Source organism: Ochotona princeps, chromosome 2 (genome assembly GCF_030435755.1).
Source record: "Ochotona princeps isolate mOchPri1 chromosome 2, mOchPri1.hap1, whole genome shotgun sequence".
Classification (NCBI taxonomy): domain Eukaryota; kingdom Metazoa; phylum Chordata; class Mammalia; order Lagomorpha; family Ochotonidae; genus Ochotona; species Ochotona princeps.
Window position 1 is genome coordinate 36,719,328 of NC_080833.1, and position 22,261 is coordinate 36,741,588.

The following is a 22,261-nucleotide window of genomic DNA, read 5'->3' on the forward strand; positions in this document are numbered from 1 at the left end:
CCGGGACATGAACCAGCACCCACATGGAATCCTAGCATGTACAAGGCAAGGATTTGGCCACTGGGTCATCATGCTGAGCCTTAGAGCCATTCTTTCTTTCTTTCTTTTTAAATTTTAATTAATTTATTTGTTTGAAAGGGAGAAAGAGACAGAGAGATCTTCCCTCCACTGATTCACCCTCCAAATGGCCGCAGTGGGATGACCCAGGGATGAGCCAGGAGCTTATTCTGTGTTTCCCACATAGGTGCAGGGGTCCAAGCCATTAGCAGGGAGTTGCATCATAAGTAGAACGGCCGAGGCTTGAAATGATTTCCATGTGGAATGACAGCCCCGGCAGCGGGAGGCACAGTTCTACTGAAACAGGGAGGCCTTAGGAACGGGACTGTGCTTCCTTGTGGGGCAGGAATGGGAGACCTGAGGGGTGGTGCTCACACCCAGAGGCTCAGCTTGAAGCACATCTCTCCAGCCAGCTCTGGGCCCCCTTGGGCACTTGCCACTTGTTTGTGTCTGTCCATGTGTGAAGAGCTTTTTAAGGGTGTGTTGTCCCCATCTGACCCACCGATGCCCAGAGCCTGGCCTGGAAGATGCACTCCTGTCTGCTGGTGAGCTCTGGATGCCCAGGACCAGGTGACAGGGCTGAGGGACACAGGCAGGACCCCTGTAGGTGGTATCTGTGGACCATGGACTACTGATGGAGCCTTTAGTTCTGGAGAAAAGAGCTCAGCAACTCCAGACAGGAGCAGGGTTGGGGTGCAGCTCAGAGAGAAAGACCTGAGGGCAGCCTGGAAGAGGGGGCCCTGATCCCTTTGGTTCATGCCCTGTGCCCCACCCCATGCCTAAAGGATCCCTTCCGCAGAGACTTGGCTGGATGAATCCAGGTCAAATGTCTCCAGGGCGTGGTTCATCTCTGGCTTGGATCTTCCACCCTTAGCCCCAGTACCTACTGAGCTGGGAGGGTGGGGGTGGCAACAGGCAGCCAGTGTTGCCAGGGCAGGCCAGGACAGGGCGGCATCTCAACCCTCCTCAGTGCCCCGGGGCCCCTGGCTTCAGCTTCTCCAGAGTCCTGCTCACAGTGGACAGGCTGCTGCGGGCTCCTGGGGAGAAAGCAGGGCAGGGGCTTCTGAGTACACAGGGCTGGCAGGTGCCGAGGCACCCCGGGGGACTTGGGGTAAGCATGTCTGGTGATGCCCGGGGTGGGGGAGGGGAAGTCCCAGGGGCCAATTCCAACCCACCGAATGAGGACAGAGGTGAGGACAGCCTGGAGGTGACTGCCTGCTGAGTTTGGGTCCCACGACTTTTTGATTGTTTGAACTTGGTCCTGTGGCTGAATATCAGTTAACCTTGTGTAAAACAGTGCTGTTTTCATACTGAGTTGGTGCAGGGACTGTGCCTGGAATGGCTTCCTTCTCTGGGGGTGGAGGTGGGCTTTGCCTCATTCCTCCCCCAGGGGGTACAGACTGTGGGCAGGGGGCCATCTTTGCTCTGGAATTTTCCAGAGTGTTTGGGGTCAGGAAACAAGAAGGCACTGGATTTCAGGTGTCAGCTGAGTCGGATTCCACAGTGGGAGGGGGCGGGGCCTTGAGGAGCAGGTGGGGTTGGAACCTTGGCTCTCTGTGCTGGGGATACCTCTCAAGGCTTCTCCCTGGGCTCCCTGCCACCACCATCCATCACCCTCGCCCCTCTCCCCACTTGTTGTGCTCTGATTGGAGGGAGAATGAATTCTGGAATTTCTGGAACTTACCTTCCTTATTGTCATTGGTGTTAGATCTCCCTTGTCCTTGATCTGGCTCTGAGTTGGGGTGGACTCTCAGGTTCCCTGCAAAAGAGATCACCCTAGGGCCCTGGATTACTGAGTGGTTCCCAGATCAAGCCCAGTTGGGAAGTCCGTTCTGCTATCTGCCCTGCATTTCTGCTCCACTACCCTTCCTTTAGGTGACCCCCCCAAATAAACTTGGCCAATTGGGTGAGGTCTTAGAGGAAATGAGGGCTTGAAGGAGAAGATGGTAGATTCTTCTAAGGAGGCAGGGGTCCTGGCAGAGAACAGGGCTGTGGGAACCGACACAGGACTGATGGATTGGCAGCTTATGTTGGATGGGGGGTTGTTGAGATGAGGCATGGATCTCTGGCTAGGTCCTGGGAGCTTAGGGAGGACAGGAGGGTTTTGGGGCAGGACAGGGCTTGGGAGAGAGGAGGAATCTACCCAGAGATCCTGGAGGCTCTGGGGGAGATGGACCCCAAGGTTCTCCGAACCAGTTTAGGTCCCTCTGTGGCTGGCAGCAGGCCGGATCGGCTGCCCGGTAGTCATGGCAACGCCTGCACCACACACAGCCAGGAGCAGTCTCCCATGTGGGCTGGGCTCAGCCACACGGGGGGGGGGGGGTGGGAGGTACAGACTCACACCCAAAGGGTATCCCCCAGGCCTAGGCTAAGGGTTCTACTAGGGGGTGGGTAAAGGACTCACCAATGGCAGGCAAGAAGTGGTCCAGGTTGAGCCGGGCCTTCAGGAAGGGGTAGGCCAAGATAAGTAGCCCTGGGAAGACACAGAGGGGTCTGTGCTGGGGAGGGTGCCTGCCTGGGGGCATTGGAGTGCCCTGCGTGTGTGTGGGAGCTCAGGTGTACAGGATGCAGAGGGACCCAGGACCTTGCTCCATCCTACCCAGGGAGCCTTTAGTTTGGCTTCCTTCCTTCATTCTGCTGGCTGGACATGGATCTGGCTGACAGTGTTGCCACCATATCAACCTGCTCAACCAGTTAGACCTGGGGAAGGGGAGGCAGCACAGCAGGCTCGGCCCACCCACTCCCATCTCCTTCCAGACCTGCTGTCTGAGCCAGAAATCAGAGCTCTGCACCCACCTGGAGGACCCCAGCCTGCAGGGCTGGCCCTCAGCATAACTGTGGGGACTATGGTTTGCTAGCCAGCTAGACGGGCAAAGATGCAGCAGAGACACCCAGGAAAGCAAAGAAAGCACTTTGCTTGGGCCTGAGCCTGTCTGGCCGCAAAGAGGGTGCGTAGGAACTGTATTATTCTTAGCCTGTCCTACACTGACCCACTCCAGACAGGCTGATGCATACGCCATGCACCCAAGAGCTGCAGCTCCAGGCTGGAGAACCTGATGGGGGCATCCCAAGAGAAGGGTGAATCTCCCCTTCTGGGAGGAAGCCCAGACTGGCTGACCAGATCACCATCCCCTTTTCATTCCCCCCAGCCCATTTCCTGCTGACGTGAGTCCTCCCCTGCATTTCCTGTTCACCTGCTCCCTGTACAGAATCCGCCCTACCCCAGACCAGCCCTGCACTCACTCACCTAGCCCAGCTGCACCGATAAAGACACCGCCCATGGCAGCCGCTGCCTTAGACACAGATACACCGATGATGATGCTGCCGGCCACCAGGCTGAGGGCCACGCAGGCCAGCTGCAGGCAGCGGAAGTCTCTGCTGCTGATGGGGATGTCCATGCAGCCCCTGCTGGGTGCAGCCCTTGGTGGGTGGGGTTTGTCCTCAGGAAGGTTCTGGAGGTTTCTGTCTTCTCCGATGTCTCCTTGCTGGAGCTCCAAGTGATCCTTGGGTTGACCGATATATAACCTTGTGCCACAGCTCTCTAGGGTCTTCCAGCCCCACCCTGACGTGAGAGTTCTACCAGGGTGCTCTTAAAGGTCCCTGAAGTCGGTGGCTCGTGGAATTTCTGCCCAGCCCCCCATTTCTGTTTCGACTGCCAGGGTTCCAGTGAGCTGGGCCTGACCATGGGGTGCTCCTCACTAACAGCCTGCACCCTGGAGAGAACAACCTGGCTCGGCTGCCAGGGGCACCTGCCTAACTAACCTCTGCCTATTAAAGTTTAAAGCCACGGGGGCGGGGTGTAGGGAGCTGGCCCCAGGTACTCAGAGGCAGGCTGTGGGCAGCTGCTGAGTTATTCATGAGCTTGCAATGTGAGTGGCTGCCTGGGTCCCCAAGGCCCCCTGGGTTGTCAACCCACCTTCCATAACTGGCTCTCAGTGCTTCACTGGGGACTCAGGGGTTTGAGGAGAAGAACCCATGGGGCCCACCACCAGGGCCTACTCTGGCCTGTGGGTGTGTCTGTTGGGGTCTCAGAAATGGAACCGTGGGAGGAGACGAAGACAAGGCTCATGAGACAGAAATTGGAATCTGCTGCCTGCCCCTGCCCTCTGGGCACTGTAGCAGAGCTGAGGGGCCCTAGTTCATGGTTTGATTACAGGTGCCTCCTTCTCCTCAGGGGCCTTGGTACTCACATGCATTTGGACTGCTAGGGGCGTCAGAGGGTGAGGCCGCCAGCAACCCTGTGAGTCCTGGTTGGGAGCTGATGGGGTACTAGATCTGGACTGGGGTACAGAAGAGGAGGTGGGGGTGGGGTGAGGCTGCAGGCTGGGGAACAGGAGGCCTCCTGACCTGGGCACCTCTTTCACAACCTGACTGACCCACCAGACAGAGAGTGGTTGCCCAGCCCAGCTTGAGCCCTGACCTTGGCCCTGGCCTTCAGCTTGAACTGCAGTTTCTGGTAGCGGTGCATCAGAACCTGCTCAATCTCAGAACATGGCGCTGACCATGGTCCTTACATGGGCACAGCTCCTGCAGTCCTATCACCCTGCTTTGATCCCACTCTCCATCACCTTTCTCTGGCCATCTCCCCTTGGCACCTGCAGTGTTACCCAACCAGGTTCAAGGTTTCCCTCCTTGTCCTATGTTTCCTGCTCCCCGTGTGTGAGTGATGCTCCTCATTCTCAGGCTTTGCACAGCCTGTCCAACTGCACGAATGCTTCCTGACCCGACAGTGTCTCTCAAGCCAGCACCTACATTTGTCCTGTCCTGTCCTGCAGACTGTGAACTCTCAGAGGCACGGTCAGGGAGTGAGCCCAGAAGGCCATGGCTGGAGATGATCTGAGGGCGTGGGCATAAGCGGGCTGTAGGTGCAAGGGAACCTTTGTGTTCCATTAGGAACTTCCCTGAGGTGTGGAGTGGGGGCCTGAGAGGGCCTCAAGGAGCATCGGAGCAGCTTCAGCTGAGGGGAGGCTGATCCACAGAGTCGGAGAGCAGGAGTGACCACAGAGCTGATAGGCTCCTGGGTCATGATTTTGCCCACCATGAAGAGGAAGAGCCTGGAGGGTGAGCCACTGCAGGTCACCTGGGAGAGCCTGGGTTTGAGTCCTGGTTCATCACTCAAGCGTCCTGCTATTATGTACCCAAGGGAGGCAGAAGATGGTGGCTCAAGGGGTAGGGTCTCTATAGCAACCCACATGGAAGATGGGGATGGAATTCCTGCAGTTTAGCTTTGGCCTAGGCCATTACGAGCACTTGGGGAATGAACCAGCAGATGGGAGCTCTCATACTCTCAAATAAATAAATAAATGAATGAAAAGTAAGCAGCAGCAGCAACAGAAGCCTCTAGTGTTCCCCAGCTGCAACTGTTGCCACCAACACCCCCGGTGTCTGCTGGCAGGATGAAGTGTGATGATTCTAATTAGACATCAGATCCCCTGTTCCTACCACACATAACGAATCCCCAGTGATGAGTTTAAGGAGGAATCGTCAAAATAATTGTCCATGAAAGCAAGTACCTGACAGGCTGTGTTTGGGAATCTGAACTCCCCCTTCCCACTCTTGTCTATTCTCCCCCATTCCCACGTTGGGCAGCGTCTGTGCCTGGCTGAGGTGACTGGACCATGCCACCCGCAAGGTAGAGCTCCTGGGCCAGGCTCCCACAGCGCTGTGACACCTGGGCCCCTCGGGCTGCCTGGGTATGGGGCTGGGCTGGCAGAGGCTGCCGTCAGCGGGGAAGACAGAATCACAGGTTGCCGAGCAGGTCCAGAAGTAGAGTTCATGGACAGGGGATGTCCCTTAGTGCACAGAGCGAGCAGAACATTGGGAGGAGGGCTGCAGGAAGTCACCCTCAGTAACAAGATGACAGAGCTCTCCTAGCTCTGAGCTAGAACAGATGGGGAAACTGAGACCTGGGGAGGCAGAGGACCCAGGTTCCTGGCCAGCAGGGTTATCCTTCGCTTGTCTATGCTTCTGGGTTTCCAGGTTGTCTTATCTGAATAGCCAAGAATTGGTAACCCCACCCTCCAAGGGAGACTTTTCTTCCAAAGATTAAACCAGGACCAGAGTCTTCCCTTCCCAAAGGCTCTGCAGTTGGTCGTGCTGCTCGCTGCTCCACTGATCGCAAACCTGGAGAGCCAGCCTTGCAGCGCCAGCTTACACAGGCTCACTCGTCCCTGAAAAGAAAGATCTGTTTGTCCTTGGGCCATGTGCGCGGGACAGTAGGCAGATGAATTCACAGAGCCTGTCTGTGGGAGGGGCACGACACTGCCCCACTGGTTCCCCATTGCTCACCAGCATCTGAGCCCCCTGGAGAAGCTGAGGGCTCCCCTGGGACCTCAGGGGTCAGGGCGTTACCCGGCCATGGGTGCAACATCGAGGTCCCCCACCAAATCTTTTCTTTGTCTTCTACAAAGCAAGGGCTGGAGGGCGCTTGTCTGCGCCAAGTCCAAGTGAGGGGTTGGGGGTGGGGAGGCAGAGTGGGTGAAAAGGCCCCAGCCGGTTTGGTTGTTTATTTTCCTTGAGGGGTGAGAACCCTGGAAAAGAGCGTGATTAATTTGCTGATCCCCTGGGGGACGGGCAGCTTTCTTGGACTGTTCAAAAGCTGAAGTCAGAGAAGTGGCTTCCAAGGCAACTGCTGCCATGGCAACGAGTGCCAGCCTTGGACGGGGGTACCTTGTTCCTTGCCCCCTCCTCCCCGACCTGAAGCAGCTGAACTGGTTGGCATGGGACATGGAACCGGCAAGGGACAGTTGGTCAGGAGGGAGGGACAAAAACTAAATGACCCCTGCGCCCAGACAGCCTCGGCCAGGAGTCCTCAGGGTGTGATGTCAGCACTGGGGGCAGGCCAGGCTCTGCCAGCTGCAGCTAAGGGAGGAGCATGAGGCCTGAGGCACTGCAGCTGGCTGGAACCAGCTCTTGTTAAGGCCCATCCAGTATGAGCTGGGGTTTGAGCTGGGCACCAGTTTCCACCACTGCAAGTTTCAGGCCTGCAAATGGCCCTGCAACCTAGAGCCAGCCCCGTGCCTCTGCTGAGCAGCTCCACCCTCCAAGGATGACCAGGTAAACAGTGGCACAGGCAGGACTAGAACTCATCCCCTGTCCCCTCAGGCCTTCCTCTGGCACCCCAAGAGAACAGGAGCACCAGCCCAGGAGGGGGTCCAAAGAGGCAGGTCTCCCAAGGCCTCTGGGATAGGGCTCCAGCACCTGGAGAAAAGGGAGCTCCTTTTCCTGTCCCATGAGCCATGTGTTGGTGAACCCTGCCCCAGGAGTCAGCAGCGAGGAGGACAGCAGCAACACTGACTCGGTGTGCCTGGACTGCTCTGAACACCTGGCCAAATCCCAGTTTTCACAGCACCATACACCAAGCACCATCATCCACATTTAAAGCTGAGCAGACTTTGAAGAGACGATCCTGCTTGAGGCCCAAAGGCACTATGTGAACCCAGGCAGTGTGGATCTGGGTCCCAAGCCTCTCTGGACACAACTCCAGTCCCACCCATTCTAACTGCCCTGGGGCAAACCATTTCTCCTTTCTCTGCTTGATTCTGCATGTTCAATGGGGTAATAACACGACAGTACCAACCTCATGTGTACTGCTAGGACTGAACCACCTAGGGCACAACCAAGTTAGACAGAGTAACCTCTAAGTTAGACCCATGGAAGATGGGAGGCGTTCTGTCAGGGGCACCAGGGTCAGGGGGGTGGCAGTGTGGTAGGGGCCAGCTTGAGCACAGGTGCTAAAGCAGGAAAGGATGGAGAGGCAGCGGGTTTGTTTGGTCCAGGAAAGCTCTAGAAGTCATACTTCCGCTGAGCTGGCCCAGAGGAGGGCTGCCTAGGTTGGGGCTGGGATACAGGGAGAGAACTCATCATTCAGTGCTGGGTCCCAGCAGCTAGGTGCCTTTGAGCTCAAAGGCACAGGTGGTTCAGCCTCACTTCAGGCAAGGATGAGGTTTTAACGGTCACCTCAGAGGAAAGGCCATCGCCAGAAGGAATGTCATCAGCAAGTAATGGATACTCACAGCAGGCCGTTGGGTGGTGGAGCCCACCATTTGGGCCCGGCGTAGAGAACCCCTAACTGTGGCTCCCCTGGAAGAAAGCCCTCATAGACATCCCCAGCCCCTCCCCTAATGCTCACCTTGCTCTTATCACCTCTCTGGGGACCTATTCCTATTCGGGCCCTCTCCAGGGGGCTCTGGGGCTCTGGGATGATGCTGGGGATATACTGGAGGGCTGGTGGGACAAGCTCAGTGGCAAGCACTTAGGCGGCCTGCTTGGGGCAGGTACAGAACAGGCTCCTCTGGGCAAGCACTCTGTTAGGGCTGGGTTGAGTTTGCTCTAATTCCTCTTGAAGTCCCCGCACATGGGAGAAGCGATTGCTAAATGTGTGAAGAATTCCATCTCCTCCCTCAGGGAAGCCAAGTCTCCCTCCCCTTGCAGAATTATGCTGAGGGGTCTGGACAAGTGGCACTCTCTCTTAGCCTGGCCAGGCTCAGCCTCAGTCCTGGGTGAAGAGATGGCCACAAGTGCACCACAGCTAGGATTTAAAACAATTTTATTAAAACAAGCACAACGCACAGTGGCACCATGGTGTTATGTGCACAAGTAACACACACAGGTCTGCTTTCTTGCCATTGAGCAACAGCTTGGCCTGCAGGACCACACTCCACCTGCTGCCCTCAGAGCCAGACCTAAGGGCATGGTAGCAGTACCTGCCCTCGGCCTCCAATTAGCTCATCAGAGGAACAGCTTAAAAGCAATTGTCTAAAAGAGCACAGCCAGTTAAAAACCGACCTGGCAACACCCACAGCTTGTGGTGGGAGCTCGGAATCCCATCTCTGCTAGAGGAACGTGGTTAAAAGTTTTTGTTTTTTTTTTTTAAAAAAAGATAAAATAATACTGATGGTAGCAGCAATCCCCAACGAGGAAGAAGATGACAAATGGGGGACACATCTCGGTCACGGCAAAGAAAGATTATATGATTCTCTGTGCTGCAGACCAGAAAACCATGCCGGCTGCCTGGATGTGGAAGGCTCTCCCTTCTCTTCCCTGAAATAAGGGCACAGATTTGCTGGGGCGGAGAAGATGACAGGCAGGGAGGACACATGAAGGTGGAAGGACGGCTGGAAAAGGGAAGGACTGCCTCTTGGCCAACTCTTGACTGCAGCCTGGGCAGCCGGCCGCAGGGAGTCCAAATTCCAGGGAGTCCAGATCCTCCAGGCCGCGAGCAGACAGGGCCCAGTGCTGTACTCCTCTGCTGGCCATGGGTGATTATGCAAAGTGACAAGTGACTGGCTCCCTTTTCAAAAACAACCCTTTCCGAAAGAGATTTCTACTCTGGGCCCCGGAAGAGGGGGTGGGGACAAGAAACCCTGGTTGCTGAGTTGAGCCCCCTGCCAGCTCAGGGATTTCCGGGGGGAGGGGGTGGCTGAGCCCCTGCCAGGTGTGTCGGCACTACTCAGAGGGCTGTGGGTGGTGGGCAGGGTTCTTGAGTGTCACAGCGGCCGGCCTGGGCCAGGGCCCGTCGGCGGGCCAGGCGTGACTTGGATGGAGGGGACAGCTTCACAGAGCACAGGCGCTCAGCCAGTGCCTCCTGCTCCTCAGCCTGCTGGCTCTCCTCGTGCTGGGATAGTTGGCGGTTAAGGGCGATGGCCTCTGCTGCAAAGAGCGTCAGGTCCATGGTGCTGCTGTTCCTGCTCGGGCAGGGAAGGCGATGGTTAGAGGCTGGCCCCTGGGTTAGCAGGCCAGGTCCTGGTGTGCCACTTGCCCCAGGCTCTGTGGTTCCACACCCCCATGAGGTTTTCCTGAGCTGCTATGAGCTGCTCTCTCTAAACCAGTGGTTGCCAGGGTTTGCATCTTGTCATTGAGACAGGAATGGCCTCTGCGCTTCTGGTACAGCCTCTGGACGGGGTTTGAGCAGTCCCTTTTCCTCTGTGCTCCTGCTTGGCTGCTACTGCAGAGGCAGGCCACAGGGCACTGAGCTCAGTCTACTTATCTCGCAGAGCAGAGGCTGGGGCTCTTTCTGTCTGGGTCCCCAGCATGAGATGGGTAATTTGACTTTGGCAGATAAATCTTCTGAAGGGATCTGAGGCCTGGGACCTGAAGGCAGCTTCAAGGAAGTGGAACTCCACCAGGCAACAGCATTCTGGGTTGAATGGCTGGATATTACGGAGGTATAAGACTTTTTCATGTTCCTCTTCAAAACTGGGTGTGAGGCCAACTCCCAAGAAGGTTGTCCCACAGTACCAGCTGCAGCCCTCTGCTTACAGGGGACCTTGTCTAGCTGTTAAGGGTCTCTGGAGTCAGTGTTGGTGCAGTGGTTCAACTGCGCAAATTCTCCACCAAGTGCCAGCATCCCCATATGGATGCTGATTCGTGTCCCAGCTGCTCCACTTTCAACCTAGCTCCCTGCTTGTGGCCTGGGAAAGTAGTGGAGGATGGTCTAAGGTCTTGGGACACTGCACCTGTGTGGAAGACTTAGAAGAAATTCCTGGTTCCTGGCTAATTGGCTCAGCTCTAGCCATTTGGGGAGTGAACCATTCTCTCTCTCTCTCTTTGTAAATCTTTAAAACAACACAAATGACAAAATATAAGCTATAGTGGCTGAGGTGCTGCAACTTGCCACACCAAAATCCCATACTGGAGTGCCAGTTAAAGTTCTAGCTGCTCTACTTCTGGCCCAGTTTCCTGCTAATGTGCCTGTGAAGGTGGCAGAAGATGGTCTAAGTATTTGGGACCCCGTTACCCAAGTTTGCAGACCCAAAGTTTCTGGCTCCTGGTTTCAGGCTGGCTCAGACTTCACTGTTGTAGCCGTTTGGGAAGTGAACCAGTGACCAGATGACCTGTTCCTCTCTTGGTGATGCATGTTAACTTAGATTCCCCAGTTTTCTCATCTGCAGAATGGGAGTGACAGGAACCCTCTCTTTGACTTTGTGGTGAAGATTGCAGCTGTGACATATATGAAGCCCTTAGTACCATGTTTGGCATGTGGTAGGTTTTGCTACATGGGGCCATTACTGTCACTGTCTGGTGGCTTTTGAGTCCTGTTACTTTCACCTCTGAGAGAGCAGAAGGATGCCATGGTGTGCACAACCCACTGGGGAGGCCTGTCTTGGACTGTCAATAGTGCTTTCCGGCTTGCATTCCAGTGCAATGGCAAACAACCTGGGGAGCAGCCATGGGGCTGGAGGACAGAGGAAGCATTCTAGATGGAAGCAGAGAGGGAGAAGGGAACACAGCCATGGGGGAGAGGAAGGGGGGAGAGGGATGAGGGGACGTGGTGAGAAGGGAGCCCCTTCGGGGAAGGATACCTGAGCCTGGAGACAGCTGAGAGCTTGGGGGGTTGGGGGGTACTGGAGGCATTTACCTCTGGAGGACTTGCGGCGTGGGGAGTCCTCTTTCTGGAGCTTGCTAGAACAGGAAGGACAGATGTGTGAGTAAGCACTGCTGCTCCTTCCAGGAACTGCCCTGACCCAAGTCAGCACTGAGAGGGTGGGTTGCCACAGGCGCTGGGCTGTGCTTGCCTGCAGGGTCAGTCTTTGCAAGGATGGAGCCAGGAGGGTGCAGCCTGCAATCATTGCTCCCTGCTTTGTGCCCTTGCCTGGACAGCCCCTCTCTCAGCCTGGCCTCAGCATCCTCCAAGACCCAGTTCAAAGTATCCTTCCTGCTTCTCTGGGTACCCCAGGCCCGAGCACTCAGATAGCACTCATCACACTTCATTCTTGTCTCCACTAAATCAAAGGCAGGCCTGGGACCTGCTTGATTTCACTTGCTGTTCTCCAGCATGTAGTCTGTACTCATTCTTGGGGGTGCTGGGGATTAGCCACATAGTAACTTTTACATTAGGCCCCCGTCTATAACTTGGACCTGTGACACTGGCCTCCTTCCTATGGTAAGTCCACCAAGTCCACCTAGGGCCTGGCAGATGGTGGAAGCCACAGTAGGGCCTGGCAGGCCTGCGGAGGGGCAGAGGTCAGCTATGGCTACCAGCCAAGGAAATGCTGAAACAACATGCTTTCTGGTGAAGATTCAGTTCCTGAGCTGCGTGAGGTCACCATTTGCCCTGTGGGCTACTGCATCCAGACTCCTGCACTCCCACTGTGGCTCCACAGGATAGCAAGAATTTGCTTGTTCCTGGGCCTCTCAGCTCATGGCAATTTTGTATACATGGATGGTACTACAGGCCCGGATGACACTGATAGGCTGCTTCCTGAGCCAGGGGCCTCTGCCAATAGTGGGATGCTGCAGGGGTGCAGTGAGTGGCCAAGGTTAGAGCCACATGCATAGAGGGCTCAGCAGCAACCAAGGCAGGGGTAAACTCATTCCACATGCACAGGGACTGCAGTCTGGGTGCCCTCCTTCCTTTGCGGCTGTGCCACTGGGCAGGGGAGGTGGTGTGACTCCCCTCCCTGGAACCACTTACCCCCTGCACCCACGGGTGCTGCAGAACTTGGGCAGCGCTGAGTCTCTGCTTGGCATCCCGCACTAGGAGCTTGGAGATGAGGTCTTTGGCCTCGCTGGAGATGTGTGCCCAGTCCTTGTCTGGAAACTCGTACTTGCCTTCCTGGATGCTCTCAAACAGCTTGTTCTGGGAAAAGAGGGTTCCTCCTGAGGCCACACTGGCCAGGAGACAGGCAACATGTGCTACCCCAGCTCCCAGTGGCATCAGCTGCAGCTCAGGGCTCATCCCCGACTTCCTACTCTCCCCTCTCTGTCATCAGGGTTCTAGTGTGGCTGCACTGCTTGGCAGGCAGGCTGGGTGAGGTGTGGGGAGGTCACTTGCAGACCAGAGCCCAGTCGCCTGGTCCTGCATGAAGGGACCTTGGTGACCTGGCTCCTGGGAACCCCTCAGGCTGTCTCCCACTGTTGTCCATCCTTTGGCGGCTCCGTTCTGAGCCCCTGAACACACAAAGCTGCCTGACACCTGCAAGAAGGGAAGTGCTGTCCTTTATATTTGTTTTTAAAGATATATTTATTTTTATTGGAAAGGCAGATGTACAGACAGGAGGAGAGACAGAGAGGAAGATCTTCTGTCCGGTGATTCACTCTCCAAGTGAGTGCAACGGCCGGTGCTATGCCAATCCGAAGCCAGGAGCAAGGAACTTTTTTCCAGGTCTCCCACACGTGTGCAGGGTCCCAAAGCTTTGGGCTGTCCTCAACTGCTTTCCCAGGCCACAAGCAGGGAGCCAGATGGGAAGTGGAGCTGCCGGGATTAGAACCAGTGCCCATAAGGGATCCTGGGCGTGCAAGGCGAGGACTTCAACCACTACGCTGTTGCGCCGGGCCCTGTCACTTATATTGGTACCACTCACTCCTCTCCCTCTCTAAACAACACTTATCCTCTCAGGCACTACCTTCTCTGACAATCGACCCTGAACTGGCTGGGCCGAGTAGCTCATGGTCTCTTGTGGCTTCAACAGAAGAGGAAGGGGAGCTATTAAACCTTCTGCCAAATGGGGAGCAGCCTCCATCCCAGTCCTGCTTGGCATTACAGATGCCCTGCAGGGCAGCTCACCTGGCACACCTTGCAGACCTCTCCCCGGTCCCAGCCACAGTCTGCCCCACACTGGCCGACGAAGGGCGGGTAGCCACTCAGCATGATGTAGAGGACCACGCCCAGGCTCCACAGGTCACAGCGCTTGTCGTAGAAAGTGGCCTCGTCCCTGAAGACCTCCACCACCTCAGGGGCCATGTACTCTGCAGAGCCGCACTGTGTGTGTGGGTGGGAGATGGCAGACAGGAGCAGGGTTAGTTGCAGGGGAAGGATGTGGCGACAGCAACATACAAGAGGACAGAGGAATAAGGAGGAGGGTCTCAGAAGGCCACAGAGGCCACCTGGCACTGCCAAGGTACTCAGAGGAACCGGGTCACTTCACACCTCATCAGATGCTCATCACAAATGCTGAGTCTCCTTCACATTCATGTTTTCTGGCTCTTCTGAAGGCAGAGGCCTTTGGCCAAGAAGCTCTGGGAACCTCTCCCAGCCTCAGCTCTCTAGAAACTGGCAGGTAGCAAGCCTGCAGCTTTGGGAGGGAGGTGTATGTGGTGCAGCAAGCACATCTGAAAGCAACCTGGCCAACCTTCCAGGTCGGCTGGGAGCAGGAAGCGTGGGAGTTCAGAATGTGCGCTACACACACAGACACACACACACACACACGCCACCCCCACCCCACTGGGCTGCAGGAGCTCTTTTCTCCCTCTCCTGGTGCAGGCAGGAAAGGAAGGCCTAGGAACAGAATTCAGGGGTCTACCCTGGCAGAGAAAACTACTGATAAGAATATAGATACACCCTTTTTGCTTCTCCTCTTCATTATTTCAGGCTCACCAGGAAACAAGGTTCTCTTCACAAAGTTAATTTGATTGGAAGATGGTGAGCATTCCCGAGAAAGGGCATTTTCTTTGTTGTTACTGGCAATTAGAATGAATGGCTTTGAGAACAAGGAACCCCAGAATACTAGCAATAAATACGTAAACATGCCCAATAATGCTGCTTATGGTAAGACATGCTACACGCATGTTTGTATTTAAAGGCATGTCTTGCAGGAAAAGGTTTCAGGAACCTGCACTCAGAAGCATGCAAACCTCTGAAGAACCTTCCGAACCACAGTGGAAGTGAGCTCCAAGCAGTGGCACCTGGGCTGGAAAGGAGAAGCCGGAGGAGCCACTGGGTAACTTGCCAGGGGTCTGCCCATTCTACAAGCCAAGGGTCTGGGACTTCACCGTTCCCTTTCCACCCTCACAAGGTGGACACACCGCAATGTCAACCGTGGAAACAGGACTCACACAGCTGGCCACGCGCTCACTGGCAGTCATGTCTGCTTTCACCTGGGCCAGGCAAGGCAGGTCTCAGCAGAGAGGAACCACCTGAACTAAGGGCTCTAACCTAAGCTTCCTTAGGGACTAGGGAGTATGGGCAGGCTTGTGAACTCCCAATTCAGAGCAGTGAGCTGCAGGACAGCTCAGGCAGCAGGAGGTGCCACCCACACACCCAACTTTCCTTCCTTGTCCTCTGTTCTGGACTTCACAGCTCTGCAACGCGGCATTCCCAGAAGGAAGAAGCCCGGGGTCTCCACTCATACATACTGGAGTGGTCAGCTCTGGTGTGGTAATGGGGGTGCAAGAGTTGTTCAGTTTTACTCCACTGCCTAAGTCAAAGTCACAGATCTTCACTGGAGACACCTGAAAAGGGAAGCAGAAACCAAAAAGTCACAGGGACCAGGAATCAAGGGGCAGGAGACCAACAAGACCACACAGTGCTGGTGCAGCTGAGCAGCTTTAAGACTAGAGCTCAGCTTCACCTACCAGGTCTCATTCACTTTCTCTGGGTTAGTTACAGGGTATTCCCTTGCTGCCCAATCCGTGCAGGCCAAATGAGCCAGGAGCACAATCCTTGGGTAACTCAGGGTGCTCAGGGGACTAATTTCCCATGGTTTGCTTGCTTGGGTTAAGCACTTACAAGTCTTACCAGTTCTGAGACTGGGGTGGTCGGCTGCCATGGGTGGTCTGCGTCTAGCCCTCAAGTGCTGGATGCTGTGTTTGAGACCCAGACAGGGTGGTTCCTGCCTGGGGTGCAAGCAAGAGGGTGTGGCAGGAGCAGCACAGTGAGGGGGCCAAAGATGGTGGTTTTAGGAGCCCCAGTTCACTCATGCACCTGCCCTGCAAACCAATTCTCTTCTTTCCTTTTTCCTCCCTCTTTCCTTCACTTTATTTTGTGCCCAGCACGTTAGGCTGCCACCTGTGACATGAGCATCCCAAATGAGTGCTAATTTGAGTCCTGGCTGCTCTAGCTTCCTGCTAATGTGCCTAAGAAAGTAGTGGAAGATGGTTCAAGGTTTGGGCTCCTGCTACTCATGTGGGAGAAATGGATGGAGTTCCAGGTTCCTGGATTTGGCTTGGCCCAGTCCCAGCAGTTGTGGTCATTTGGAGAGTGTACCAGTGCATGGAAGCTCTGTCTTTCCCTCTTTCTACCTCTGCCTTTTTTTTTTTTTTTTAAGATTTATTTACTTTTATTACAAAGTCAGATATACAGAGAGGAGGAGAGACAGAGAGGAAGATCTTCCGTCCGATGATTCACTCCCCAAATGACCACAACGGCCGGTGCTGTGCCGATCCGAAGCCGGGAACCTGGAACCTCTTCCGGGTCTCCCATGTGGGTGCAGGGTCCCAGTGCTCTGGGCCATCCTCGACTGCTTTCCCAGGTCACAAGCAGGGAGCTGGATGGGAAGTGGAGCTGCCGGGATTAGAACCGGCGCCCAAACCGGCGCCCATATGGGATCCCAGTGTGTTCAAGGCGAGGACTTTAACCACTACGCTAGGCCACGCCACCAGGCCAACCTCTGCCTTTCAAACAAATACATCTTTAATTTAAAAAATTACAGCAGTCTTAGTAGATGTGAAGTAGTATCTCATTATGGTTTTGATTTGTTTCGCTAATGACTAAAAGTTGAATATCTTTCTGTGTGTTTGCCATTTGCATATCTTTTTTGGAAAAATGTCTATTCAAAGATTTATTTTTAAAAAAATTAGTATTGTTTTCCATTTTAATTGAAAGACAGAGAGAGAGAGAGATCCTCCATTCACTGGTTCATTCCTCAAATGCCTGCAACAGCTGAGACTGGAGCAGGTCAATGTTGGGAGCCTGGAACTCAATCTGGGTTTCCCTGGGTAGCAAGGACTCAGGTATCTGGCCCATCACCTGCTGCTTCCCAAGGTGGACAGTAACAGAAACTACAATTGAGATGTGAATACAAGCAACTTCCTGTGGGGTACGGAATCTTAAGTAGCACTTCAATCACTGTGGCAAACATCTGTGCCCTTTGTCTCTTTTAACTGGATTGTTTACGTTCTTGCTGTTAAGTTTTAGAGATTCTTTATGTATTTTGGACATTAAGCCCTCACCAGCTGCATTATTTGCAAATACCTTCTGTCATTCTGTAGGGTAGGTCTTTTCACATTCTTGATGTCCTTTGACGGTTAGCCTCGCTCTGTTTTTTAAGATTAATTTATTTTTATTGGAAATGCAGATCCACAGAGAGGAAAGACAGAATGGCTGCAAAAGCTGGAATTGAACTGATCTGAAGTCAGGAGCCAGCAGCTTCTTCTCCCATGTGAGTGCAGGGTCTCAAGGTTTTGAACCATCCTCTGTTGCCCTCCCAGGCAATAAGCAGGGAGCTGGATTGGAAGTGGAGCAGCTGGGACATGAACTGGTGCCCATATGGAATTCCATCATTCACAAGGGGAGGATTTAGTCATTGAACCATTGTGCTGGGCCCAGACTTAGCCTCTCTGTAATGTTAGTTTTTTCCCACCATAAAAGTATGTGTTGGGCAGGGAGCAGCAACAAACCAGTGCCTCAAGAAGCAAACCCAACATTGGGCAGGTAGCATACTGAGAATCGCAGGCAATGACTGGTAGTTTGGAGCACCTATGCAGTTCTTGGGTCAGACTTAACTTTATTTAGTCAAGTGGGTGCACTGGACTAGAAAATACCAATCTTGTGCAGGCTTTATGTATCCTACAAATTTGTAGTCTTAATCCAACAACGACAAAGGGCAAGGAAGGGATAAGGACAGACCCTACTTGGAGTTAGCTAACACTTCACAGTAGCCATAACGTTTTAAGAGGAATCAGTTCTCAACGGTACGTGAGGCCAGGACAAGTGTTAGTGATCTGCACTGCAAATCTGGAAGCTTCCCTCATCCTAGAAAGTAGTAACAGCTCAAAAGTGGTTGTAAGTACCTTTTCCGGAGATTCACACAATATATTCTCTGGCTTCAAATCACGGTGGGCAATGCCTGCAATGACAGTGAGCAGAGAAATGGTTAACATGTGCACATAATTACCAAACATTCCACACACAATTAATTTTTTCCAAATGCTGTTGTTCGCAGATTAATTCCCAATTATGGTACATTAAAAAATCAACGAGCTGCAGGAAGCAGAAGTAACCAGACACACAAACCAAAAGCACAGTGGATTCTCCCAGTTCTTTTTGAAGCAGAGGCTTTAGAAGTGGACCAGGGATGAGAACGGCTAAATGAATCCCAGCTAGTCGACTTTTCAGCACCACGGTGATGACCCAGAGTAAGCAAGCCTAATGCAAAGCAGAGCAGAGGGCCTGCAAACGGCAATGCTTGGGAAAGCGGTGCAGACATAATTAGTGCCTTGTTTGAGAGCATCTCTGGGGGCCAACACTGCTCTACCTCATTTCTTCTTGCGCAGCTGATTTTTAAAAAGATTCTTCCGGTGCAACTTCCTGAATATGTAGGGGACCAAGTATTAGTAAACAGATTCTTCAAAGCTTGCTAGGTTCCCTTCTCATCTATCTTACACATCCCAGGCAACCCTGCTAGCATTACAGCAAGGAGTGCTTGGGCCCAAGGTTGCTGCTCTTAAGAGACCCCTGCATCTGGGCCAGGGCTCCTATAGCAGATTGCAGTCTCCCAAAGGTGGGGTGGGGTGGGGTGGGGTGAGTTAAGGCCTGGCCAAGAAGACCACTGAGGAAGACCATCTTCTAAGAAAGAAAGAGACAAAGAACCAACTCTTAGGACCAAGGGATTCTTCCTTCCTCCCACAGCACGTGGCCGAGACAGAAGCTGGAAGGTGGGCCTGGTGCCGTGGCCTAGCGGCTAAAGTCCTCGCCTTGAACGCCCCAGGATCCCACATGGGCGCCGGTTCTAATCCCGGCAGCTCCACTTACAATCCAGCTCCCTGCTTGTGGCCTAGGAAAGCAGTTGAGGACAGCCCAAAGCCTTGGGACAGTGCACCTTTGGGAGACCTGGAGGAGGTTCCTGGTTCCCGGCTTCGGATCGGCACAGCACCGGCCCGTTGCGGCCACTTGGGGAGTGAGTCATTGGATGGAATATCTTCCTCTGTCTCTCCTCCTCTCTGTATATCTGACTTTGTAATAAAAAATAACTAAATCTTTAAAAAAAACCAAGAAGCTGGAAGGCTCCAGGAATGTCAAACAGCAACTGCTTGGAAGCATGAGAAAGCAGCATAGGGTCCTGGGACACTGTGGTGTGGTGGGCAGAGTGACCCCACATGGACACCATTTAGTTTCTGCTGCTCCATTTCTGCTCCAGCTCCCTTGCTTATGGCCTGGGAAAGCAGCAGAGGACAGCTCAGATTCTGGAGCCCTTAAATACATACAGGAGACCCCGAGGAGGCTATATGCTCCTGGCTCCAGATTGGCTCAGCTGTGGCTATTGTGGCCACTTGTGGAGTGAACTAGTAGATAAAAGATCTCTGTCTATCCTTCTAACTCTGCCTTTCAGATAGATAGAAAGAGAAAGAAAGAAAGAAAGAGAAAGAAAGAAAAAAAAAAGAAAAAGAAAGAAAGAGGAAGGAAGGAAAAGAAAGAAAAGCAGGGTCTGCTTTACTGCAACTCCCTTGGTAATGAGCTTCTCAGGCAGCCCTCCGACTCAACAGCGGCAGCAGGCAAAGGCTGGCCCAGCTCACAGGAGGGACTTCACAAGAGCAGAAGACCCAAGCTCCAGCAAGTTCCGGAACTTCATCAGTCTCCTAATTGAATGAGAACTAGGAGCAACTCAGTCCAGCCTGCACAAATTGAGCCGGGCTACAGCTCCCTGCACTAAAAGTGAAGGATATTTTCTATTACAGCAAGTGTTCCCACAGAAGGATCATGAGCCACACATGGAGCCTTACCCTCCAAATCGGTGCCCACGGCCCTGCTATCCCCCGGCCTGTGCACTCTGAGAGCCAGGCTGTACTAATGGGCCTGCCTGCACAGAGCACACTGGCCATTGAACTGCTCTGGTTCATTTCCCAGAGGTTAAGCTGCGGTGCTCCAGTATTTAAAAGTATGGAACTTGTTTCAGGCCTGACCCATTCTTGCCCAATTCATCTTCCCAGCATGAAGTTATTTAGAAAACAGCCCAGTTCAGCTGAAAATCGTTTTTCATCCCCTCCAACTTGTTCGCGGTCACAGGAGCAGCCAGGCAGCTAGATGCTAACAAGTACCTTGGAACTCCTAAGACATTGGCAGCCTCTACTCCCTTTAGTATACTTTTGTAAATAAATAAATAAATAATAAAACCGCCTTTACTCCTCCTCCAAGGCACAGCTCTTGTAGAAAGCATGACCCAGTTTTGCAATCCACAGCAGCAGCTCAGGGAGCAGTTGTACATCTCTGTCAGGCAGGTGTTACCTACATGCATCCAGCTTTCAGGAACACAACTGCTGCTATTCATCACATGCACAAAGGACAGGCACCCCTTCCTGGAACGTGCATTCCAGGTGCCAGTCAGGGCCCCAACATGGATGATGCCAGCATGAGCATTTCTCTCAGCCACTGGCAGAGCTGGGGTGGGGTCCAGGAACTGGAGCACTGCTGGTGCCAAGTGGGAATGTGTGAGCAGCGTGCCTGCAAATGGCTCTGAGCAGTGGTGTGGCTGGCTGGTCAGTGTCCACAGTTGTGAAAGGTGTGGAGTTATGTCACAAGTTACTTGCTGCATTCTCAGCATTCCCAGTTAGGAGATGTTAAAGTTTAGGGAAATTAATATTAGGAATAAAGATGTTTTCAATGGAGGCGGATGAGGTTGAACAGCTGCTAAGTGTCCGGAATGGGCTTCTACCTATACCGTGTCTACACAACTCTTTCATAGGTACACACAGACATGTACATAAACAGATCTATGATTTAAGATTAGTGCCTGGTGCATGAAAAGTGCCACCTAAGCACTACGTATAACTGAGGATGATCTTACCTCTCTTAAGCTCACCATAATGTTACAGGACAGGCATGATTATTGGCGAGCACACAGCTGGGAGAAAGAGAAGCCAGAGGCCAGGTTTTCCCTGGCACTGCTGTTAGGTGAATTAAAAAAAAAAAAAAAAAATACGGGGGCCCGGCGGCGTGGCCTATCGGTTAAAGTCCTCGCCTTGAACGCCCCGGGATCCCATATGGGCGCCGGTTCTAATCCTGGCAGCTCCACTTCCCATCCAGCTCCCTGCTTGTGGCCAGGGAAAGCAGTTGAGGACGGCCCAATGCATTGGGACCCTGCACCCACGTGGGAGACCTGGAAGAGGTTCCAGGTTCCCGGCTTCAGATCGGCGCGCATCGGCCCGTTGCGGCTCACTTGGAGAGTGAATCATCGGACGGAAGATCTTCCTCTCTGTCTCTCCTCCTCTCTGTATATCTGACTGTAATAAAGTGAATAAATCTTTGAAAAAAAAATATAACAAGTAGATTTATGTAAATGGGAAAAAATCCCAAACAGATTTTATTCCCTTCAGAAGTTCCTAAATAATCAACCCTAGGAAAGGGACTGACTGTAAGTTGAGGTATAAGTCAAACAGAGGCAGTGCTCTGGTTACCACTGAAACGTGTGGATAAAAAGTATGTTTTTCACTTCCTGTGAACAAGGTCTGTACAGCTTCATGTAGCCTACCTTATCAATTTTGAAGGAAAAAATACTACAAGGAATAACACCAAACGCCACAGGATGGCTGCATCAAGGATGAGTTTTGAGTGTTTGTCAGGAAAAGGTGCATCAGTGATACACAGTCTTATGTCCACACACTAGCACACACCCTGGCAAACATGGAGTTTACTTTTCCCTTCCTGCTCTTCCTTCTGTTTTCCTATGCTGCTTAATAGCTCCACCCTCTGCCCACCAGTCACAGCAGGAGCCCTGGAACCATCCTGGATTGCCCTCCCTTGCTTGTGGAGAGCACATTCAAATCTCCAGCTGGCTGCTGGCTGTACCAGCTCCAGAATAAGCCCTCCACCAGGCCTGCCCTCTCCCTTAGCCCCCAGGGGATGGACTGCCCAGCCTAGCTGTGAGGCCAAGCCCGGGTTCACCTTTGGTGTGCAGGAAGTCTAGTGCAGCAGCAACATCCCGCACCACTCGGCTGGCTTCTCGCTCATTGAAATGCTTCCGCTTCTGGATGTGGGTGAGGATGGAGCCTGGGGAACAAAAGGGGAACCAAAGAATGGCTCTTGAGTCCAGTAAGTGTAAGCCTCTCAGATTTGTCCCAAGTTTGAGGTGGGGACATAGGCTGGTTCATCGCTAATGTCCAGCACCAAGTATGGGGCATGGCAGAGAGCAGGTACCAACACATATATCTGTTGGACACAAATGGATTTCTTTCTTATGTATCTGTCTAGGATGAGCTCAATACGGAGAGGGGACAATTTCTCACAAGGCAAAATGTATGAATGCCACTAAACGTGAATGCATTCGGGGCT

The 22,261-nt window shown here is 53.4% G+C and overlaps 2 protein-coding genes across 4 annotated transcripts in view; both read right to left on the reverse strand.

The window, feature by feature from the left end:
* Positions 1 to 1,023: 1,023 nt before the first annotated feature.
* Positions 1,024 to 3,466, reverse strand: KNCN (kinocilin). Its single transcript, XM_004599437.2, has 4 exons — positions 3,305 to 3,466; positions 2,462 to 2,530; positions 1,742 to 1,816; positions 1,024 to 1,094 (listed from the first exon to the last, which is right to left on the reverse strand). The coding sequence occupies exons 1-4, from the start codon at positions 3,453 to 3,455 to the stop codon at positions 1,024 to 1,026; spliced, it is 366 nt and encodes a 121-aa protein (XP_004599494.1). The 5' UTR covers positions 3,456 to 3,466.
* Positions 3,467 to 8,590: 5,124 nt separating this feature from the next.
* The window catches only part of MKNK1 (MAPK interacting serine/threonine kinase 1), a 48,893-nt gene continuing 35,222 nt past the window's right edge, over positions 8,591 to 22,261 (reverse strand). For all 3 annotated transcript variants that reach the window (XM_058680902.1, XM_058680893.1, XM_058680896.1), the window contains exons 6-12: positions 21,875 to 21,979; positions 17,788 to 17,843; positions 15,133 to 15,228; positions 13,565 to 13,759; positions 12,473 to 12,637; positions 11,417 to 11,460; positions 8,591 to 9,743 (exon numbers count right to left, since the gene is read on the reverse strand). In XM_058680902.1, the coding sequence (XP_058536885.1) occupies positions 9,509 to 9,743; positions 11,417 to 11,460; positions 12,473 to 12,637; positions 13,565 to 13,759; positions 15,133 to 15,228; positions 17,788 to 17,843; positions 21,875 to 21,979 (896 nt within the window). In that variant the 3' untranslated portion in view covers positions 8,591 to 9,508. The remainder of the gene's footprint in view (positions 9,744 to 11,416; positions 11,461 to 12,472; positions 12,638 to 13,564; positions 13,760 to 15,132; positions 15,229 to 17,787; positions 17,844 to 21,874; positions 21,980 to 22,261) is intronic.

Bases quoted from the DNA above. Each gene is read 5' to 3' on its own strand.
- KNCN (XM_004599437.2), bottom strand. From the start codon at position 3,455: ATGGACATCCCCATCAGCAGCAGAGACTTCCGCTGCCTGCAGCTGGCC. The intron at 1,817-2,461 runs GTGAGTCCTTTA...TCTCTTTTGCAG, and splicing joins CCACTTCTTGCCTGCCATTG to GGAACCTGAGAGTCCACCCC. The intron at 1,095-1,741 runs GTAAGTTCCAGA...CTTTCTCCCCAG, and splicing joins CACCAATGACAATAAGGAAG to GAGCCCGCAGCAGCCTGTCC.